The sequence below is a fragment of the Sphaerodactylus townsendi genome, linkage group LG06 (genome assembly GCF_021028975.2).
Source record: "Sphaerodactylus townsendi isolate TG3544 linkage group LG06, MPM_Stown_v2.3, whole genome shotgun sequence".
Classification (NCBI taxonomy): Eukaryota; Metazoa; Chordata; class Lepidosauria; order Squamata; family Sphaerodactylidae; genus Sphaerodactylus; species Sphaerodactylus townsendi.
Window position 1 is genome coordinate 74,702,356 of NC_059430.1, and position 21,589 is coordinate 74,723,944.

The 21,589-nt window shown below is 37.7% G+C and overlaps 1 protein-coding gene across 5 annotated transcripts in view; it reads left to right on the top strand.

Moving 5' to 3' along the window:
* Positions 1–21,589, top strand: part of PTPRZ1 (protein tyrosine phosphatase receptor type Z1) — a 130,586-nt gene that overhangs the window by 100,065 nt on the left and 8,932 nt on the right. For 3 of the 5 annotated variants that reach the window (XM_048501314.1, XM_048501316.1, XM_048501319.1), the window contains exons 14-23: positions 6,420–6,511; positions 12,063–12,148; positions 13,446–13,466; positions 13,605–13,701; positions 14,869–14,951; positions 16,550–16,684; positions 17,223–17,357; positions 18,195–18,358; positions 19,077–19,212; positions 20,259–20,405. In XM_048501314.1, coding sequence (XP_048357271.1) covers positions 6,420–6,511; positions 12,063–12,148; positions 13,446–13,466; positions 13,605–13,701; positions 14,869–14,951; positions 16,550–16,684; positions 17,223–17,357; positions 18,195–18,358; positions 19,077–19,212; positions 20,259–20,405 — 1,096 coding nt within the window. The remainder of the gene's footprint in view (positions 1–6,419; positions 6,512–12,062; positions 12,149–13,445; positions 13,467–13,604; positions 13,702–14,868; positions 14,952–16,549; positions 16,685–17,222; positions 17,358–18,194; positions 18,359–19,076; positions 19,213–20,258; positions 20,406–21,589) is intronic. The other 2 variants (XM_048501315.1, XM_048501318.1) reach the window with 1 other exon arrangement.

Below are 21,589 nucleotides of genomic sequence, written 5' to 3' on the forward strand. Positions count from 1 at the left end.
ATATTAATGTAACCTTGCAAAACCTAAACTTATGGGTGTTACTGCAGTGATATACAGGACAGATTATGTTGCAATAGCTAAAGCAGAATGAATGGCAAATCTTTTGAACTGGGCTAAGTGCACTGCCATCCTTTCATACCGGTTCACAACTGTATATAAGAGATTGCTGGTATATTTCTATCCAGTTCTGTGAAGTGGAACAAATTTGTACAATTACATAAAGTCACATGTAGAACTAGTGTTTATTGACTTAGATCAGCACCAGTTCATTAAAGTACGGGGTAACCACTTAATTGACAGGGAAAGTTCCCATTGACCTACGGTCTTGGAGAACCACTGACAGCCAGGAGCAAGTATAGCCAAGTCTGAGTTTGCTCAGCAACATCTCTTCAGTTCAGACCTGAGCAGTGGTACTGGTGGGTATTGGAGCAGGAAACTGGCATGGTTTAAATACACCTATTGGCACTGCAGGCTACAGCTGAGCTAAGTAACCCCTGCAGTGCTGGCTTACAGCACTGCAGAGGTTGCAATGATTTTAAATTCCTAATCTGCTGCTGAATGCATTCTCTAATATTGGTGCATTTCCTTTGAGTACTAAAGGTGTGTGATACCCTAAGCACTCTCCTCTGTGTGTGTGTGTGTGTGTGTGTGTGTGTGTGTGTGTGTGTGTGTGTGTGTGTGTGTGTGTGTGTGTGTGTGTGTGTGTGTGTGTGTGTGTGAGAGAGAGAGAGAGAGAGAGAGAGAGATGCAGTGATCTATAGTATCACTGACATTTTACTGTTTGTGTTTCTGACTAGTGCTTGAATGAGATTTTTGAGGACATTGAAATGAATGGTCCATAAATAAGCCAGTTTGAAATACATACTATAAATTTTGCTCTGAAAAATTCAAAATATATTTTACTTCTTAATTTCAAAAATAGATCCATTATATTCTGTGTTCACATCACTGTTGCAGTATTGAGTGCTGGCTTGCATGTCTAAGTGGGCTGTCATTTATTTAATGTGTAGATTGTGTTTATATTATGTCAGTGCGCTTCAAAAAAATTTGTTTTAGTTTTAGGTTAGTTTTTTAAAAAAATAATGATTTTCAATATGCTATAATGTCAGAAGGAGCTTTATTATTGGATTTTTAAAAAGCATGTCAGGGTACTTTGGCACCTGAAAACTATGCACTTTAAAAAGACCCACAATTGAAACAATTTTTGGTGCATGTTTCCACCCAAGCTGCAGGAGTGGAGAGGGAGCAATACAGAGAGGAAACATGCCCCAGCTCTCAGCTGTTCTGCAGTGCATGATTTTTTTTAATTTAAAAGGCCATTGTTTTCTATGAAAAGTCTTAGCCTCCAAACGCACTGAAAATAATAGCCCTCTCAAATTTAAAACACCTGCAGTTCAGTGGTAGATCAGGACTCCAAGGCTAGGTCAATTGTTTATAATAAGGTCAAAGTAGTTCCCTGGGCAAGCACTGGATTATTATTGACCCATGGGGTGATATCACATCACAACATTTACTAGGCAGACTAAGTTTACAAGAGGTTTTGCCTTTGCCTTCCCCAGTCATCTACACTTTACCCACAGCAAGTCAGGAATTCATTTGGAAGGCTGAGTGACCCTTGACACAGCTACTGGAACCTGCTGAGATCAAACTCAAGTTGTGAGCAAAGCTTTGACTGTATTACTGCAGCTTACCACTAGGCGCCACAGGGCTATTTTTACTGTTCATAGACTGTCTAATTATTTCTTATGGAAAGTAGACTTGACTTCTTGCATTCAAAGGCTTGGTCTTCTCATGGAAAACAGTGGCCCTTTAAAGGGACCCAACGCTGCCAAATATCTGAGAACTGGACTGTAACTTCTGTGTTTCCCACTTCCCTTCCTCCTTGTTCATGTGCCTCCCTGAAACCCAAAGACCTCCCAAAATTCTGCAAGATTATTATTCCCAGAATTTTGTCTTCCTCTGGGCATACAGCACGGTGTCACTGAGGGTGTGGGGGGAGGAAGTTGTGAATTTCCTGAGTTGTGCAGCGGGTTGGACTAGATGGCCGTGGAGGTCCCTTCTAACTCTATATTTCTATGTTTCTAATTTTGCGAATGTTTGAAGATCATTTAAAATACTGCCAAGGCAACTAAAAACAGCTAATTTCAAATTTAATTTTGGCTCAGATATATTCCAAAGCACACCTCTACTTCACATAGAATCCAGCCAACTAAAATGGGACTTTTTAAATTAATATTGGTGTTCATGCATGTCTGAGTCATCTACTGTTGATTAATCAAGATATTTTGCTTGAACATGACTGTAAAAGAAGAATGTACAAAGGGCTGCATATTGTTTTTATTTCTACATTTACCTTTAATTTATTATGGATGTTTCTGTGAGGATTTATGGCTAACCATCTGCATTTTGTTGAAAAATTCTCTGTAGCTTTTCAATATGACATGACTGTTCATATTCGTCTTCCAAAAGACTTTATCTGCAAGGCTAAAAGGTCTTTGATAGAAAACACTGTCTTAAACTATAAAACCAGGATTGCATGGTGTTCTTTCAGTAATCCTACATGTGTTCCAATCTTGTTCTTTACAGATGATGATGTGTTCATTTTGTTTCTTTTGCTAAATATATACATAGAGAGATAGAGGTATAGAGAGATATAGAGAGAATGTTGTAACTTTAATCTTTCAAAACAGAATAAATATCCCATTAATGATAATATCTCTTAGTTGATGTTAAATTTAATCCTTCATGTCTTTTCAGTGTACCATGAAATAGAATTTGTAACTGTCTTTTCATTAATCTGAAACAGAAATTGCATGGATTGCAAGAGGTCACTAAGATTTTCCTTATTTTTGTTATACAACAACTAGATATGATTTCAGGAAATAAAATCCTACCAGTTTTGCACACAGTTTTTATTAAAGTCTTAGGGATCTTTAGAAAACTCAACACTTTTTAAAAATACTGGGTCATTAAATTGTCATTTTGGATGCATTCCTGTTTGGACATGTACAGTATGCAATACAATGAATGGATCAATACTGTAGATCATTCTACATTTCTTAACCTTGCAGAACTTCCTCTGAGAGCTGGTTCATAATTGTATTTCTCACTTTCCCACAAGAATACATGCAATAGAATCTTTCCTTCAAAGTATAAGGGGCAAACCACACAGTATGCAGAAAGATCCATGATTTCCAGATGTTTTAGTTTTGCTAAATGCAGCCCTGAAAGGGAGAACTGCTAATTTCATCAGGATGTGGCATGAAAGCTGGGATAATTTAACTTTTCTCCAGATTCAATTTCTCCCCCATTTAAATGGGCCCTTTAATATTGCTGTTTGGTCCCTGGGTGGAGGGGATACTGGTTCCTGTATCATGAGTATATTTTCCACCACAGAGCAAGTAAAGAACTTGAAGAAAGAAACAAAACTGGGGAAAAGATTAAAAACACCATATTCCTTCTGTCATTCCCTTTCGGGGAGGGAAGCATATAAATTGAACTAACTAAATAAATAAATGAACTGGCCAATTCAAATTAATAGCTCCTTCATCAGTTGCATTTAATTTGTAAAAACTTGGACATCTCCATGCAATGGGGTTTGGACCTGATTTCATATTAGCTGTCTATAATGGCTGTTTCAAGAATTCATTGGAAGATAAGTCACAAAGACTCACTTAAGCTACAGCCCTGTTAACATTTAGTTGGGAGTAAGTCTCTTTGAAATCAATTGAATTTAACTAAGATATGGTTGCAAGAATATCATATAGAGGAAGAAATGATCACAACATTTTCATGTGCCTGCAAATGATAGGTAAACTGAATTAAGATTGGGCAAAAATATCAAATTTGCTTTGTGGAATTAGGAAGTAACAGCACATTGCACTCAGATTTATTATTTTCAGTACAAGGCAGAAATGGATTGGCAAAATCATATATATTTTTATGCAACTTTGCTTGGTGGAAATGGTCTTTTCTATTGTCCTGTCTTAAGGTCTTGGAGAGAACAATACATCTTTTCAGATATTTGATTTTGGCACTCCAACTAAATGTAACATGAGTACTTGCTATACTCAGTCTTCCCAATACACACAGTCTTCCCAATACACACAGTCTCTATTTTGTGTGAATGGAGAAGCACCTACCAAGGAGTTACAAATTCTTTTATGTAACATTGAGGGCCAGTTGTCTATATATACTTCACTAGCGGGCCCGGCCACGCGTTGCTGTGGCTGAGTCTGGTGAAGTGGAAAAGAAAGAAAAGGGGAAGCGAACGGTTCGAACATGTGTCATTGCACAATGATTGCAGGGGAGGGGCAAGGGGCCCCTCGCTCCACTCCCTCTCTCCCGTTTCCTTGCACGGCAACCCGTCCCTCCCTAACATTCCCCCTTCCTCTGCTAGGGTGCATGGACCATGTGCCTGTGGCTGTCCCTGTCCCTTTCACTCTCTTCCCTTGCAGGCGAATTATCTAGCTTAAAACACGCTGGGAGGCATGAGCTACATTGTGTTCAAATTTCAGAGCGTTTGGTCCAGCAAACCCCTGGACCCTCCCTCACCTTCCCCTTCCTCTGCTAGGGTGGGTGGGCCATGTGCAGATGGCCCTCCCCATTCCTTTCACTCCAAATGGCAGTGGTTTTCAAGGAAGGCATGGTTGTTTCCCTTGTATCAGAGGATGTTGCTTTGAAGGCCAGCAAATAGTGTTGTTGCGGAACAGAACTGTGGTTCCAACTGTCACAGGTATGACATGTACACAATAATGGGCACAGTTGTGACATGTACGCAACAGGAGGTCAGAAAAAAAAGGTGGGAGCTGCATTGTGGACACAGAAACTCAAACAAAAATCTTGATAGATGAAGTGGGAGGAAAACACCATGTATTCTGAGGAGGGGCTGCAACTCTTTGTGTGCAGAAGATCCCAGGTTCAATACCAAGCATCTCCAGTTAAAGGACCAGGTAGTAAGAAAGATGAAAGATCTCTGGCTGAAACTCTGGAAGGCTGCTGCCCATCAAGATAGCTCAATGATCTGGTGCAGTATAAGGCAGCTTCAACCTTTGTTGAAACATCATAGCATTAATAACCTTAAAAGCATCATCACTATCTTTTTAATCATAGCATTATATCAATAATGTATCCGGTGGGTTTTTTTTTTACCTTTACCTTTTTTACCTTTATGCTATGGCATTAATTTCCAAAGTATTTTCAACTGAAGCCAAATATAGTTTAGAATGGCTTTCAGTTTGCTCCCTGTTGAATGGTTGAAATACTCACTACCGTTCCAATTAGTGAAACTACAGTGTCCTGAAACCCACTAGTTAGTCTTGTTAGTCAGATTAAAAGTTCCATAAAATTGCAAAGGTTGAAAAAAGGATTATAGTCCCAGTTCCCATAAACTAGAATTTAGTCCATTTAAAATTCCATTTGTGCTTTTTTCTCATTCAGATTTGTAGTTAGTAGATTGTGAATAATACTTGAAACACAGCAAATGACCCACGTAAAGTGTTATTAGCAGGTTTAATTATCAGAAGATTGATTTTTTTTAATTAAGGAAAGGCTACATTGTATAAAGCTCAGTTTTGTTATTATAACCTTGGGAATTGCTTACAGTAGCCTCTTTCCAGATGCCTTTTCTATTATCTTCACATCTGGGGTATGAAAGAATATTTAAATAATATTGTGCAAATCTCAGCTCCATTTCATTGGCTAAAATTGTGTACCACCCTATCCAAATTGCGATTATTTAGTTGGCTGAAATATGTTACAATGTGATGCACCAACTTTCCCCTAAATGGTTCGCTTTTTAAAACTCCCACGGAAAGAGCTCTCTCATTTTACTATATAAAAAAGTCTAAAACACAAGTCTAGAAGTATGCTAGCTACCACAGAGCATCAAAAGAGACAATTCACTGGAATTTGAATAAGACTGAGACAAGAGTACAGCTAAAAGTCTGGAACAACAAGTTAAGATTTGCACCCGTTTCCTCACACACCCATTATGACAAATGTCTGCTACATCTTCTGCCTCTTATTCAGGTAAAAATAATTTAAGCATTTTGTATGGGGGGGGGGCATTGTGCCACCTATTTATGTGGGTTTTTGAACAAATCGGATGTGAGCATCTTTATATCCCACTGAATTTGTGGCCTGAATGCTTAATTCTCATGCTGAAACTAAAAAGGTTTTGAATTGTGACCTGAATGTTTACATCACATTTTGAAGTAAGAATTTAGGGCACAATTCAAAACCCTTTAGGTCTCATGTTATGTCTATAAGATTATTTACATATTAGAGACAGAATAAGTGTTTTGATTTGTCACATTATCTTTTTGTCCATGATAGTCATAATTCAAGAATGCATCCAGATTTTGTAGGTAGTCAATTTTTATTCATATGAAATATTATTTCCTGTATTTTTCTATTAGGAAATGCTTCCAAACGGCACATTTTTATTTAGAAGATAACACATCACCTCGGGTAATATCCACTCCCCCAGCACCAGTCTTCCCTGTGTCAGGTAATGTGCTTTGAGTTTATTTTCTGAACAATTATTATTTTTCAAACTAGGGCAGATAATGGTTGTTTCACTAATGAACAGTATCATCCTAAGCAAAGTTACACCCTTCTAAGCCTACTGGGTTTTAGAAAGGAGTAACTGTGCTTAGAATGGCACTGTAATTTAATGTGATTTGGGAAAGAGCTGTCATGTCAGTATGACTTCTAATTGTGTGCTCAGGACTGACCATAAAAGATGTGACTTGATTCACCTACATGTCAGGAGCCTTATTCACAAACCTCAGTTTGTGAGGTCTATAGGGTCCACACACTGCCATGTAATGTGGCTATGGATGTCCCACTCCATCCAGAGTGGCTATTCTTGATAGCTGCAAACATAGCAGCTTGTGTAAGGTCACTGATTGCTCTCACAGTTCCTTGTGCTTGTGAATGGTTTTGTCAGGTGTTCTGTATTCTTAGCTTTAGCTTTGTTTTGGTCAGACTCTTTGTAATTTTACCTATCTTTGCACGTACACAGTACATAAGTCATTAGTGAAGTTGACCTAGGAGTAGAAGCAAGAATAAAAGGCACACAAGTAAATGTCTCCCTAGTGGTGTTGTGTGGTTTTTTTAAAATCTCTAAGGTAGGTTGGTTTTTAGCTTATTGTTTAAACACATTAATTTCAACAGGATTTAAAGTTCCTTCTGTCCAAGAAACTCAGCTTAATCAGAATGGACTGCTAGATTCAACTATTCTGAGTTATGCTGTGGTGCTGCAGTTTAGACTTCAGCACTTAAATGTAAGCCTGTTTTTTCCCATTAAATTCAAACAGAAATTCTCCCTTTCTCCACTTTCATAGTGTATACCTCCTTTTATACCTTTCATGCTTGTTCTGTTTATGCTGTCAGATGTAACAGGCTGACAGTTAGTTACTATAGCCATCAAATAAGCTGGGCATGTATTTGAATCTACAACCAATGCAATTCTTTGTTCCCCTGCACTATGCTAGTCCATAGCAAAAACATAAGAGGCTTGTATAATTCAAATCAACAGAGTTTGTAGTCTGCTGCTACAAAGCATTTAATTAAAATGCAAACTCTTTTTACAGCCTATGCCTTGTAGCCATAAAAGTATTGGAGCCAATTCACAAAGATGATAGCATTTTACAGATTAAGTTCAATAAAAGCAGCTCTAGCTTGTATCAGTAAGCAAAACAGCCATGTCCATAGTTTTTCATTATACATTATTTCATTATTATTTCATTATACATAATGCTCACCCATAGCTCATTCAAGGAAACAAGGCATTTTTGGCTTTTCAGTATTGGGTTATTTTAAACCTGCTAACAGAAAAATTAAATTTACACATATGCAGTTAGAGATATAATGGAAAACTCTAGGTAACAAAAAAACCTCAGCTTTTCAGCACACAGACAGAAACTACATATATTGCTTAGGCATGTATCTTTTCTCCAACTTTATTTTTAATAATGCAGAGTCATCCAACACACACTCCAACATACATTCCCAGCTGGAAGGGGAAAGATACAGAGTGCTTAATCCGGACATGTGTGTGTGTGTGTATTGTGCACAAACACAATTCTTTGGTGGGGGCAGAATGGGAAAACCCTGTTTTAAAACTGAGCAATTGATGGATTTTAGAATTTTGATACAGTAAGTGAACTAGAGATACCTCAGCCATCTTTTCGTCCTGTATTAAACCAAAATTGTTAGCCTCTCTGAGGCCAAATTGCTTGGGAAGAGCAGGATTGAAATGAAATAAAATAATAATAAAATATCAATATATCAATATAATGTTGTAGAGATAGTTTAAGCAGGTTCTGTGAATTCCCAACTTTCATTTAAATAAAAGTGTCTAGTTACCTCTGACCAAGACCGCTTCGGTGACTTGGATTTTGCTGATGACATTGCCTTGCTCACGGAAAATGAGCCAAAGCTGCAGTGCATGATGGATGGATAGAGAAGCAGGCAAAATTGGCCTCAGGATAAGTACTGATAAATCAAAGACTTATGCTAGCTCCAGAGCCCCAATACAGGGAATCATCATTAAATCACAGCAGCTAGAGAAAGTGGAGAGTTTCACCTACCTGGCAGCGTGATCTCCCAGAATGGAGATGCAGAGGCAGATGTCAGGTGCCACATTCGGGAGGCTGCAGCTGCTTTTCAGAGAATGAACAAGATCTGATGCTCACCAACTGCCCTAAAGACCAAGCTCCATCTATTCACCTCCATTGTGAGCCCGACAGCCATTTATGCTAGCGAGACCTGGGAGGCATCTACAAGTATCGACAACAGGTTTGACGTCATCCAACACCAAATCCTGAAGATCCAATATTATGACCACATCACCAATGAAGAAGTGCTCCAAAGGAGTGGCTTGTGCATACCATCATTGCACACAGAAGACTATGACTGGCTAGTAATGCCCTTCGTATGAAAAATGGTCGGATCCCAAAGACGGCAATGAGGTGGATATCTATTGATGCTAAATGACAATGAGGACGCCCCCAAAACACCTGGAGGAGGACATTCGAATAAGACCTGAAGGCACTGAACACTACATGCGAAGAGGCTGAAACATTTGTCCAAGATCAGAACTGCTAGAGAGCATTTGTTTCCCGATATGCTACTTAGCATAGGAGGATCTAAGTCTAAGTCCTCCTTCATGGAGATGAAGTAAGTCACCTCCTTCATGCCTTTTTCCTTATATCTCTACTACAGAAGAGACTAGAGACTTACTTTTTTAAAGAATAAAAGCTGGAACCTGCTTAAACTATTTCTAAACATTTTATCAATATTTTAATGCATTTAAAAAAATAAAAAATGAAACCACTCATCTTCAAGGCAGAGAGCGGAGGGGAGTGGTTTGATGCTGATGACAGTCCAGTCATCAAAAAGTGGGCAGGAAATACATGGGAGTGCGTGGTACAAAGAAATACTGACCGAAACATTATGCACCAGGAAAAAGCTGACTCAAAATTGGTTTCAAAAAAAGATGGGAGTAAATCTGGTTTCAAAGGAACCAGGAAAAAATTAAGGGTGGAGCAATAGAAGTGTGTGCAGAAACTGAGATAAATCAAAGCAGTATGGAGCCAGAAGTAACAGGAAAAACCATGTAGAAAAGCCCCATATTTTCCACTAAAAGAAGGGGAGAGGTAATTTCTGCTTTCAGATGGCAGATTCCTTGCATGTTTTTTTTCATAGTACTTTATCCTCCGGGAGAAGCATTTAGTGGAAATCACTGCACTCTGATGATATGGGGGAGGTAGGAAAGTTCTCCAGATGGAAAATTCAAGTGTTGATTTTTTTAATCTCTGAGTTCCAGACAAGAAAAGTGGCTCTTTTAACTTCTGCACACTTGTAAACCAGAATGGAAAAATAATTGTCATAAAGTTCTTTCCTGGATTTATTTTTTAAATTAAAAGAACATTGTGCTATAACTTTTTAAAAATAAAGTACTGTCAGCTCTTGTTCAGGTGAACTATCTTTGTCCAGCATTGGTTGATCGTTGAGGCACTTAACTTTGTCTTTTGATTTTCTTGGGCAACATTAAAATTTTACTTCTGAGATATCTTTACCACAGTTTTCTACCCAATGGGACCCAGAGTGGCTTACAACTTCATTCTCTCCTTCCCCTTCATTCTCATAACAACCCTGTGAGTTAGGTTAGGCTGAAAGAAAATAACTGCCTCAAGATCTCACAATGAGTTCAATGGCTAACTGAGAATTAAAAGTTTTCAAATTCTGGTCTGATGCTGTAACTTACTATATACCATGTTTTCTCCTATTTTAGGCTATGTCTGCAGGGTTCAATTCATGATTAATACAATTGTTTCCATAGATCTGTTATTCAAGTTTAAAATTTATGTTTTTATCCCAACTTTTCCAGCACAGTGATTGTTTCTCAGTTTATTAGAGAACATATTTTATGCCAGTCTTCTTTGCCAAGGTTTAAGGTGCCATTACACATTTGTGCAATTTTTCTTAGGCTTGAATGACTAATTCAGTTTGTCTATTCAGGCCTATTCAAGTAAAAACAAGAACAGATGGATCGCAGTACAAACTTAACAAATTATTGGTAAATGAAGCCTAAAAATATTAGGTGTCTTAAATGATGAAACATCTGTTGATGTAAATAATAATTCCTTATACAGTTTGTTTGTTGTTTCCTCCTCATTTGAAGCATTTTTGAAATTGCACATTGTGAAATAGCTATATGAACATAAAAAAGCCTGCTGAACCAGACCAAGCATCAATCAAATCTATTATATTGTTTTTGATAGAGGCCAGTAATCTGGAAAGCACAAAAGTCGGACATAAAGAATGAGCTGAACCTATTAAACGTTTTCTGGGGAAATGTTTTGCTGTTCAGAGGTTAAGCTGGTTAAGCTGTGTGACATCCTGGCAATTAATAGAAGCAAATGTTTCCTTTTTTAGCATATTGTCAATTAAACGCTTTCAAGGTCTGTTGAATGAGGGAGTACATTTTTAACATTCTATTGAATTAATGTTTTTATACATTAAAAATTTTCTGAAATACAAATGATACTCTGATGAAAGTTTTGAATGCAGTTTAAAGGCCACAATCCAGAAAGGCATACAGATCCACATATGTAGCAGATGGTTTGATTCTTTCCCCTTCTCACATTATGAGCCATTGTTGCAACTTATCTGATTTAGAAAGTGTTTTGTGTTGCTGCACAGTGCTGCTTAAAAGGCAAGAAGTAAAAACCTCTACTCTGTATTTGCAAGCTGTTTGCTTGCGCATCTGGAATGCATCCCACAACAAGACCAAGCCATTGATGTCCATTATTATGTAAATCTCAACGTACAGCCAGCCTTCACAATAATTTATCTCCAATAAAAAATAATGGGTATGAGCTAAACAAAATTTTGCCAGAGGCTGAATTTGAGGCTAAGTTGACCAGTATATTATGAACTCAACATGATTTAATTCCCAGTAATGCATTATGACAGACTGTAAATTATAATCAGTAGGAGACAGTACACAGCTAAAAAATTTCAAGTCCTTTTCAGTTCAATGGTCTTGGATTTCCTAACTTCCCTTTGGTCAGATGACCTTTATCACTGGAAATCATGTCTTGATTGAGAAATGTGTTTTTAAGAATGAAAATAGTAGAACATCCAGTATTTCGTCATATAGTGGGGGAAATGTACAAAAATGAGGAGTTGGATCTAATAATATGATGGGAGGTATTTTGACTGTTGCAGAAAGGGAGAGACAGTAAAACTATGCTTCAAAATCCAAAATCCTTGTACTCTAGTCCAGATCCTACCTTTAAAGTTGCATCTACAGCACCATGAGAAGAGCTCCACTCATGCAACAGAATTTTCCCTCACTCCGCTGAAATACTGCTCCCAGGGTTTAGGGGACTTTGCAGGAATAGTGGTAGATACAGTGAATGGTGGAGGGTCTGTAGATCTAGTGGGGAACCCACAAAAATTGCTTTATTGCTCCAACAGAAAAGCCCTTGTACTGACAGAAAATTAATAGTGTGCTATTTTCTTTTCTTTCTCTGTTCATTTTTAAGATGATGTTGGAGCAATCCCAGCAAAGCATTTTCCAAAACATGTTGCAGATTTACATGCCAGCAATGGGTTTACTGAAGAATTCGAGGTATGCAATATTACTCCATTTTAAAAAAATGATACAAATAACATCAGAGTTGACACTAATTCAAAGGCATGTTTAAGCAGTCTTGGGTATTAAAATCCTATATGTTCATTATACTATGCCTTTTGACTTTGAGAGGAATTTCTGTAGTGCCACACACACACACACACACACACACACACACACACACACACACACACACACACACACACCCTGGTCACATTTTCATGATCTTTAAATGTCCAGATGTGGTAAAGTTGAATATATTTATCATCTGTCCTTTGGAATATGAATTCTCATATTTGGCCATGAAAAGAGAAAGATTCACACATGTAAGGGGTGTGAATATAATGTTTTGTTTGCAGAGTCAGTACTGGAAAGTCCATACACAAGCTACTCAGAATCAAGGTGACTAAGATGTGTGTTTTCTCTTTGCCTTTCCTCAACATCAGAAGGAACTTGTACACTTCTCCTTAAGGGAGTTGGGAGGGCTTCATATATATTGGACAATTGTGTATTTCACCACAGGAGAGAAATGTGTTCATTTCACATATTATGCAGGAAGCCTGAAAAGAGGTTGTGGGCCCAGTATTTGAAACTGCCCTAAATAAAGATGTAGTATTTCTGCTAAACAATATTTTAAGCACTCAGTCAAAACGTAATGATTAATTGATATAATGTAGTTGCTAATCCAGAATCATAAAGATTCAACTCTTCCACATTGTTATACTGTGTTTTCAGTTGTTAATTTAGTTTTTACAGTATCACTAACACAAAGAAATAATTTAAATGGCAGGTGCTATGAGTCTGATATTATTAAAAATAAGCTAATTAAATCCTAACTGCAATGCCTCATATCACTGAAGTAGAATTTAACTTCATTTGCAGTTCATGTATGTTAACTCCTCAGAGCATGATCAAAGACTTGAATTTCTTTTTTATGGAGAGATTTTCATGCACAGTGTTCCTATTAGCAAAAGCATAAAGTTATCTGAACCTACAAAAACCACTTTGTGTTGGAATTACTAGATTTTGCTTGTACCCTAAATCAACCATCCCAATTCATGTTACTCAATGGGTGTCTTGCCATTCCCTTCAATACAAGATAGATTTAGTCTCTAGTCACTAAAAACTGTGGGCCTGGCAAGGTTCTATTATAAATATATATTTCTATGTGGATATTTATCTCATAACCATAATTGCTTTCCATTGTATTTGTAATATATAAACATTTGCTCATTTGTTATGTGCTGTGGAATTTGATTTATTTTTACCTTTTTTGCATTCATTCCTTCATTAGACACTGAAAGAGTTTTACCAGGTAAGGAATTCTTTCAACATATTTTATTTTAGTAAAGAACTAGTTGCAAGATATCATGCATTATTTGTGGGTTGGGGACTCTGTGTGCAAATGTGTGTGTGTGTATTGCAAATCTCATGTACTGGTTTTCTTTTTCAGGAAATCCAGAGCTGTACTGTAGATCTAGGTATTACCTCAGACAGCTCTAACCACCCTGACAACAAGAATAAGAATAGATATATAAACATTGTGGCCTGTAAGTATATGTTTATGCCTGTAAAGCCTCGTGCATTGTACTGCCCATGTTCAGGGACATATGAGCAACTTGTGGCTGAACATTAATTATCAGGGTAATTATACTACAGCAATAGATTAAAAGGGTCAGAGCTAGAATTGCCAGGTTAGCTGTAGCAGGAGACGTCCCAGCAGCCTGATTCATTGCCTGCCAGCATCTGAAGCACCAGCAATAGAAAATGGGGGAGAGGGTGCACAGCACTGGCATGCTGACATCACTTCTTATTTTTACCATGGGATTCTCCAGGATTTGCAGAAATTATTGTTTTACCATACAGTGTTGCAAATCCTAGAGCATTCCATGATGTCACTTCTTCTTTTTATCAGAAGTGACAACGGACCATTGGTATACCACTGGTAAGCCAGTCCCTCCCCCTAAATCTGCCCAAGAATTTTAAGACAGGATAGGGGGTCAGGAGAAGTCATTTATCCCTGGAGCTAAGCTACATAGCACTATTGATCTAGGTAGGATTTTGGAAACATTTATCTTTGCTCCCTCTCCTCCCCACCCATGTGATTCATCATAAATCATGCAACTGTTATGCCATATTTCTCTATCTGTATATACTGGTACTCCTAATTTGCTTTGCAGTATCACATCTCTGCTGCTGGTAGTGTAGTAGATCCATGTTTCCTTCATGATTTGATTGACCCAACTCTGTTTTCTTCCAGAGGAAGCTATATAAACCCAGTTAATCCTATTGTACTTTTTGTTCTTTAATGTTTAAATGTTATTTTCACCCCAACCCATCCCAAGCATATTAAAATTTAGATTTGTACAGATAAATAGAAAGGCCCAGTCTTTTCGAAGTCATGACTAATTTGTTATGCCCTTACAGTTCATTTGACACTTAAAGGTGCATTCAGCGGAGGTGAGATGAGCCTCACAATGCAGACGCTTCATCTGCATTGGCTGCTCATACAGAAAGCTGCTTCTGCATATAGTAAGGATAAAAGTGATTGAATTCAGTCATTTCTGTTCAGGTACAAAATGCTTATATGGTTCAAATTAATTTGACATATAGATAAAATAATCTTTCATTTTTTAAAGTATTTTCCCATAGAAATACTTACGTTGGTAAAATGTCATTTATTGTAACCTTTTCCCCCTCCCCGCACTTCAATGCAGATGATCACAGTAGGGTTAAGCTTGCACAGCTTTCAGACAAGGATGGAAAACTGACTGACTATATTAATGCCAACTACGTTGACGTAAGTTTACTTACCTTGCATTTCTTCTGGATTGTGCATACCGGCTAGAGTAGAACTTTTGCTTCAACTGCTGCAGATCAAATATATTTTCTTTTTTCTTTTTAAGTTTTGGGAGGGGAGGAAGTCCATTCAGAGTTTAGCAAGCCAAGGAGTAGGTCAAGTGGATGAAGAAAAGATATTTTATATGCTAGAGCCAGTATATATATAGTGTGGCTGTATTCAGAAGCAGGGTGAGAGGAATTTATTCTTTATTTATTATGCCACATTTTTAGCCCACTCTTATTTTAAAGAAAATTAAGTCATGCATGTAATGTTTTCTCACAAGAATCTTGAGACATATGTTAGGTTGATAGATAATGGCTGTCACAAGGCTGCTCTGAGTTTCATGGATGAGCAGAAATTTGATCCTTGTGAGACTTTGCATCATTGTAATATTCCATAAGATCTCAAATTGCTAAAGACCAGTTCCCATTGATGTCTTGATTAACAGCTCTAGTTCCTTTAAAATTTGCATACCAAATGATGAACAATATTCTTTATAAAGCTGTCTGTAATGGATAAATTCATGTTAGGAATATTTCAATCTGTCAGAATAGAAAAGGTTTTCTCACTGCTGAGTGCAGTGGCATAGATACCACGGGGCAGGAGGGTGCACGTCGCACCAGGCGCACGCCTGGGGGGCAGCAAAAATGTAATTTTGATTTTTTAGTGTTTTTACTTTGTTGGCCAGCAGGGGGCGTAGCTTTTAGGATAGCGGCACCAAAATTTCAGAATATCTTCCAGCGACACTTCTGCTGATACCAGCAAAGTTTGGGGAAGTTTGGTTCAGGGGGTCCAAAGTTATGGACCCCCAAAATTATGCAGATATTTCCAATGGGAGCTAATAGTAAATGGGGCTACCTTTTTGAGGGTCCATAAATTTGGACCCCTTAAACAAACTTCCCCAAACCTGGGAGGTATCATTAGGAGCATATCCTAAAGATACCCTGAATTTTTGATGCTGCTAGCCTAAAAAGTACGCCCCTTGCAGGCCAAAAACTGAAAAACACTAAAAATACAAAAAACACAAAGGAACATGAGGGGGCAGCAAAACTCTGATTTTGCACTGGGCTCCATTTCCCCTAGCTACGCCTCTGGCTGAGTGTATTTATGCCATTAAATGTTGTTTGTGAAACATGAAGTTCACATTTAAAATTGGTAAATTCACAAGCTCCTGTATGGCAAATACTTGTGTTCACTGAATTAGGTCAGTTTGCTCAAAAAGAGGTGTTCCACTTGGAGTACATAAGCAGATCAAAGACATTCTCAAAACCCATGCTTCTGTGGCCACAATTACACTAGGACTTTCCACTGTATGTTTCTACAGCCTACTTCATAGCCATAGTATTTATGCATGTTTATCTTAATGCTATATGCATGTAACTGTAGGCTTTGGCCATTGTCCTTTACTGTTCAAATTGTTGGATCCTGAAATCAGACCTTCAGGAATAAATGTTCTTCTCTCAGAGGATTTCATCCTGTGCGGGGAACCATATTTCTCTTTCCCTTTTCTTGCATGATGTATTAATTAATCAATATCTTTTTTATTTTTAATGTAGGGTTATAACAGACCAAAAGCTTACATTGCAGCTCAAGGGCCTTTAAAATCAACAGCTGAAGATTTCTGGAGAATGATATGGGAACATAATGTGGAAATCATTGTAATGATAACCAACCTTGTTGAGAAAGGAAGGGTACAAAATTTTTTGTTAAGTCTATTTGTTTCCTTTTTATATATTGCTTCCTGACTTTAGTTACCAAGCTGCAACTTTATTCAATATGAATAGTAGTTCTTAAGGTGGGATGAAATGGATACTTACTCAAGTACTCAATTATCTCTGAATGCATATTCAATTAAAAAAACACAGACGTTTCCTGTTGCATCATCCTCACAGACTAAAGAAAAGCTTAGAAGAAAATATTTCCCTTTTTTAATAGTTCTTTCTCATGGAAAGTAATGTTGATCAATGTCATTTTAAGATGTAAGAGGATTGTGTCTTGTCAATCTCCCTAAGGCCATATTCTCTCTCCCCACCCTTGAATGGAAATTAAATAAAAAATATGGATCATGATTAAGAATGAGGCAGACCAGTTGTGAAAAGGATCAGTCTGTGGAGACATTTCACAGACAAGAGGGTATCCTCCTATTTACAGTAAAAAGCACATATATTCAGACATGGAGTTCATTTTCACATTATATATTTAAATATTGTATGTTCCCTTGATTGCCAGAGAAAATGTGACCAGTACTGGCCTGCTGATGGTAGTGAAGAATATGGAAACTTCTTAGTCACTCAAAAGAGCATTCACGTGCTTGCCTATTACACTGTGAGGAATTTTACTATTAGGAACACTAAGGTGAAAAAGGTAGGTGATACAAATGTCTATAAGTAAGAAATCACTAATGTTTAAAATATTGTGGGGAACATTTGTTTACTTCTTTCAAGGAGTTCTTGTTTCAGTAAAATTCTCATTAAATTTCAAGTTTCATATGCACAAAGCTTTTTGTCCTTTCTATTCTAATTACAGTGGCCCTTCTGTAGAAATAAAAAGGTCATCTACTTATGCTTGCATTTTTGTAGTCAAAATCCTAATGGTCAAAAAAGGTTAATGAAGGTGTACTGCTGTTCCAGCATAGTTATCCCTGCCTTGTTCCTCCTTCTCCCTTCCCAGCCATCTCCAGTCCTCTTTTCCCAACCTCCTAAGCAGCCTAGAAAAGGCTTGGAGCCTCTTCTGTGTCCTGCTGTTCGGCCCTTTATAAGGGCCAGAGTTAATAGTGCACATGCCAACATGCTTCTTTGACCTCCCAAACCTGTTGCCCTTTTTCCAAATATCCTGGATAGTCTGGCCCACCTGGAACTGCTGCTGATAGCTCCCTAAAGGGGCTGTGTGATGGATAGTGTTGCCTGGCCTGGTAATGCTCACTATTTTGCTGTTACAACCAGAGGAGTTGGCAGCCCAAAAGTAGGGGCCGCGGTCATGGCCACTTTCTGCAGCCTAGGTAGTTGAGACGTCTGGCCTTATAAGCTCCTATGAACATATCACTTATGAAAGATGGGATTTGCACATTCTCAGAGACTTCAAGATCTATATGTATCAACTCTCAGTTTGTTCTTTGTCTCAGAATGCAAAATGTGTCATTTCTATAATGAAGTTATAGTCTCTTTTTCTGTTTTGATAGCTAATGTTTATTGTCTACCATAGGGTTCCCAGAAAGGCAGGACCAGTGGCCGCTTAGTTTCTCAGTATCACTACACTCAGTGGCCTGATATGGGTGTACCTGAATATACTCTACCAGTGCTCACATTTGTTCGAAAAGCATCATATGCCAAGCGCCATGCTGTGGGACCAGTTGTGGTTCATTGCAGGTCTGTTTTTGAGGGGGAAGGTTTAATTGATTTTTTAAATAAACCTATAACATGATTTTCCATGACAATTCAAGGGTGCTAACCTTAAATTTTGGTTCATTAAAATAATAACAATGTATTGTAACAAATATATTATTTTAAAATGTAACAGAAAATCACAGAACATTTGCTGAGTTTGTTGCTCTTATGCTCAATCCTTGTCATGTGACCTTACAGCCAGTCACCACCAGGAAGGAGGGTGGCCACTCACCCCTGCCACAACGGCGCCCCAAGGTAAGTCTTGGGGCGCGTTTTCATATATAAGTTTGGTCAGATGTTTATCCATTTATGTTACTTGCAGTATCTAATTATTAGCCACACAAATCTGCAATCAGTATAAATACAGCAGTGGCTCAAAAAGAAGGCCATTATCACATAATCCATAGTAATTAATTTAATTTGTTTAGTAAAATACATATATTAACACCTTTCCATGTGGTTCAAGGAAGGGAAAATCACTACAAACTGTCAGTTTCTTCTCCGTTCATTTGAACAATGGGTATATTTTACCTGCTTCTTAAGACATAGTCCTTTAAGCTATGAAATTTAAAGGTGGGCCTAGAATGAGATCTCCTTTTTACACCCCCTTTTGGGTGGATGCCTGTGCCTGAAATACAGATATGAGCAGTTTTACTATTTGAGAGTTTCAGCTGTCTTCATTTGTATTCATGTTTTATAGTGCTGGTGTTGGAAGGACAGGCACATATATAGTATTAGATAGTATGCTACAACAGATTCAGCATGAAGGAACTGTCAACATATTTGGATTCCTGAAGCACATACGAACACAAAGGAACTACCTAGTTCAGACAGAGGTAAGAAGAGTGTTTTGCTCTGTTTTTAGTAATATTTTCCTTTTACGACAGCTTACAAACCTTTGTAACAAGCACCTTAAAATAGATTGCTAGAGAACACCCTAAACAAAAATACTAGAATATTTCCCCAGGATACAAAAGGCCCTCAGGAAAAAAAGGAAGCCTCATAGTCTATCCAAAAGATGTTTAAATTTGAGTTCGGGCATAACTTGGTGTTGTAGTTCACTTGTTCTTATTTGCTTTATTAATCTGTTGGTGTTGATGAGTTGCTAGAATTGGGATGGTTGTAATGGCACACATCGAGTCAAACTGTTGGACTTACTAAATCCTTTCAACAGGGAACTGGACCTAGGAACTTTTTCATGCGAGGCAAATACTTTATTATTTATCCTCAATTCCTTACCTTTCTCATTTTGTTGTTTGACTGAGTTATTGTTTAGTTTGTTCTTATGTTGTGAGCCTCGTTGAGCAGTTTTTCTAGAGAGGAAACCTCAAATATTTCAAGGAATATGTGCCTCTCCACAGTCCAAATGATTATAGATTCTGAATGCCCTTATGGTAACTGTGGACAACTTCAGAACCAGTTTAGATTGTCTCTCTGTGTTGGCCAAGGTGCTGCATTGCCACTGTCAGAAGCACATTATGTTTCTTTTTCTGGGGAACATCGCTTGAATTTCTGGTTTGGTGCTAATATGGGCCAACAGAGAAGCTCCTAAGCAGACAAGTGAAATGTCTTACAGTATGGTAATCTGCAGTTCATACTCATTCCTATTTTTATTTCAGACATAGAATTTCTGTCATTCAAGACACCAGCTAGTATCTAATAATATTAGGCTGTTTTAAAACTCATTCAGAAATAGTATATACATTTTCCATAATGGTAAAAACAGCAGGAAGTGTTTTGCATTTCTGACTAATATAAAAAGAAGTATTTTGTACACCCTTATTAGGAACTATCATATCACAATTAAAAAGAAAAAGAAAACTTGCATTTAACCAGCAATAAATATCACATTGTTTGCTTATGGTTCTTTTTTCCCGACCAGGAACAGTATGTCTTTATTCACGATGCACTTGTAGAGGCAATACTTAGCAAAGAAACAGAAGTATCTGAAAGTCACATTCACGCCTATGTTAATTCTCTCTTAATTCCTGGGCCAACAGGAAGAACAAGACTAGAGAAGCAGTTCAAGGTGAGATCCTGTGGACTTTAAGCAGTCAAATGTGCAAGTACACCACTAAAATGTTTCTTATATAGCTGAACCAAAAAGTGCAGGAAGTTTTAGAATCCCATAGGTCACTTAGTCTGCTTCCTGACACAATAGATGATGCTCTTTCAATGCACTTTAACAAGTGTTTGCAATTGGATTTCTCTAGAAGTCTTCTAGAAGTCCAATAATGGTATAAATCCTACCCCCGCTATGCCTGCTGTGTCTGATATTCAGTGTTTACAGCTCGGAACATGGAGGTTCCCTTTAGTCACTACATCTAGTAGCTACAGATAGACCTATCCTCTATTAATCTGTCTAATCCACTTTTAAAACCATCTATTTCTGTGGTCATCACTACATCCTCGAGCAGTGAATTCCCCATTTTAATCACTTGCTGTGTAAAGAAGCATTTCTTTCTGTCCATGCTGAATCTGCTGCCCATCAGCTTCATTGGATGCCCTGTAGTATTTTGGGAGCAGGAGAACAAGTTCTCCTTATCAACTCTCACCATTTTATGCATAATTTTATAAAATGCTATCATATTCCGCCTTAGTTGTCTCTTTTGTGAACTGAAAAGTCCCAAACCTTCTTATGTACTTATTCCAACTATGTGATGTCCTTTTTTGAGATACAGTAACCAGAGTGGTACACTATATTCCAAATGAGGCTGCACCATAGATCTATACAGGGGTATTATAATATTGGTCATTTTATTTTCAGCCCCTTTCTTAGAATAGCAGTATAAAGTTTGCCTTTTTCACTGCTGCAGCACACTAGGTTGACACATTCTTTGAACTATTTACTATGACTTCAGGATCTTTTCCCCTCTCAATCTGAGCAAGTTCAGGCCCCATAAGCCTATATTTGAAGTTAGGATTTTAAGTTACAGTGTGCACCACCTTATACTTATCCACATTGAATTTAATTAACCACATTGCCCCCCTACACAATTTTTGGAGGTTGTCCTGGAGCTCTTCACAATCATCCTTGGTTTTCTCTATCCTGAAGAATTTTGTGCCATCTGTGAACTTGGCCATTATCCTGCACACCCCTAATTCCAGATTATTTATGAATAAATCCCAATACCAATCCTTGTCAGACACCACTTCTTACTTCCCTCCATTGTGAGAACTGTCCATTTATTCCTACTGTTCTCTTCCTGTCAT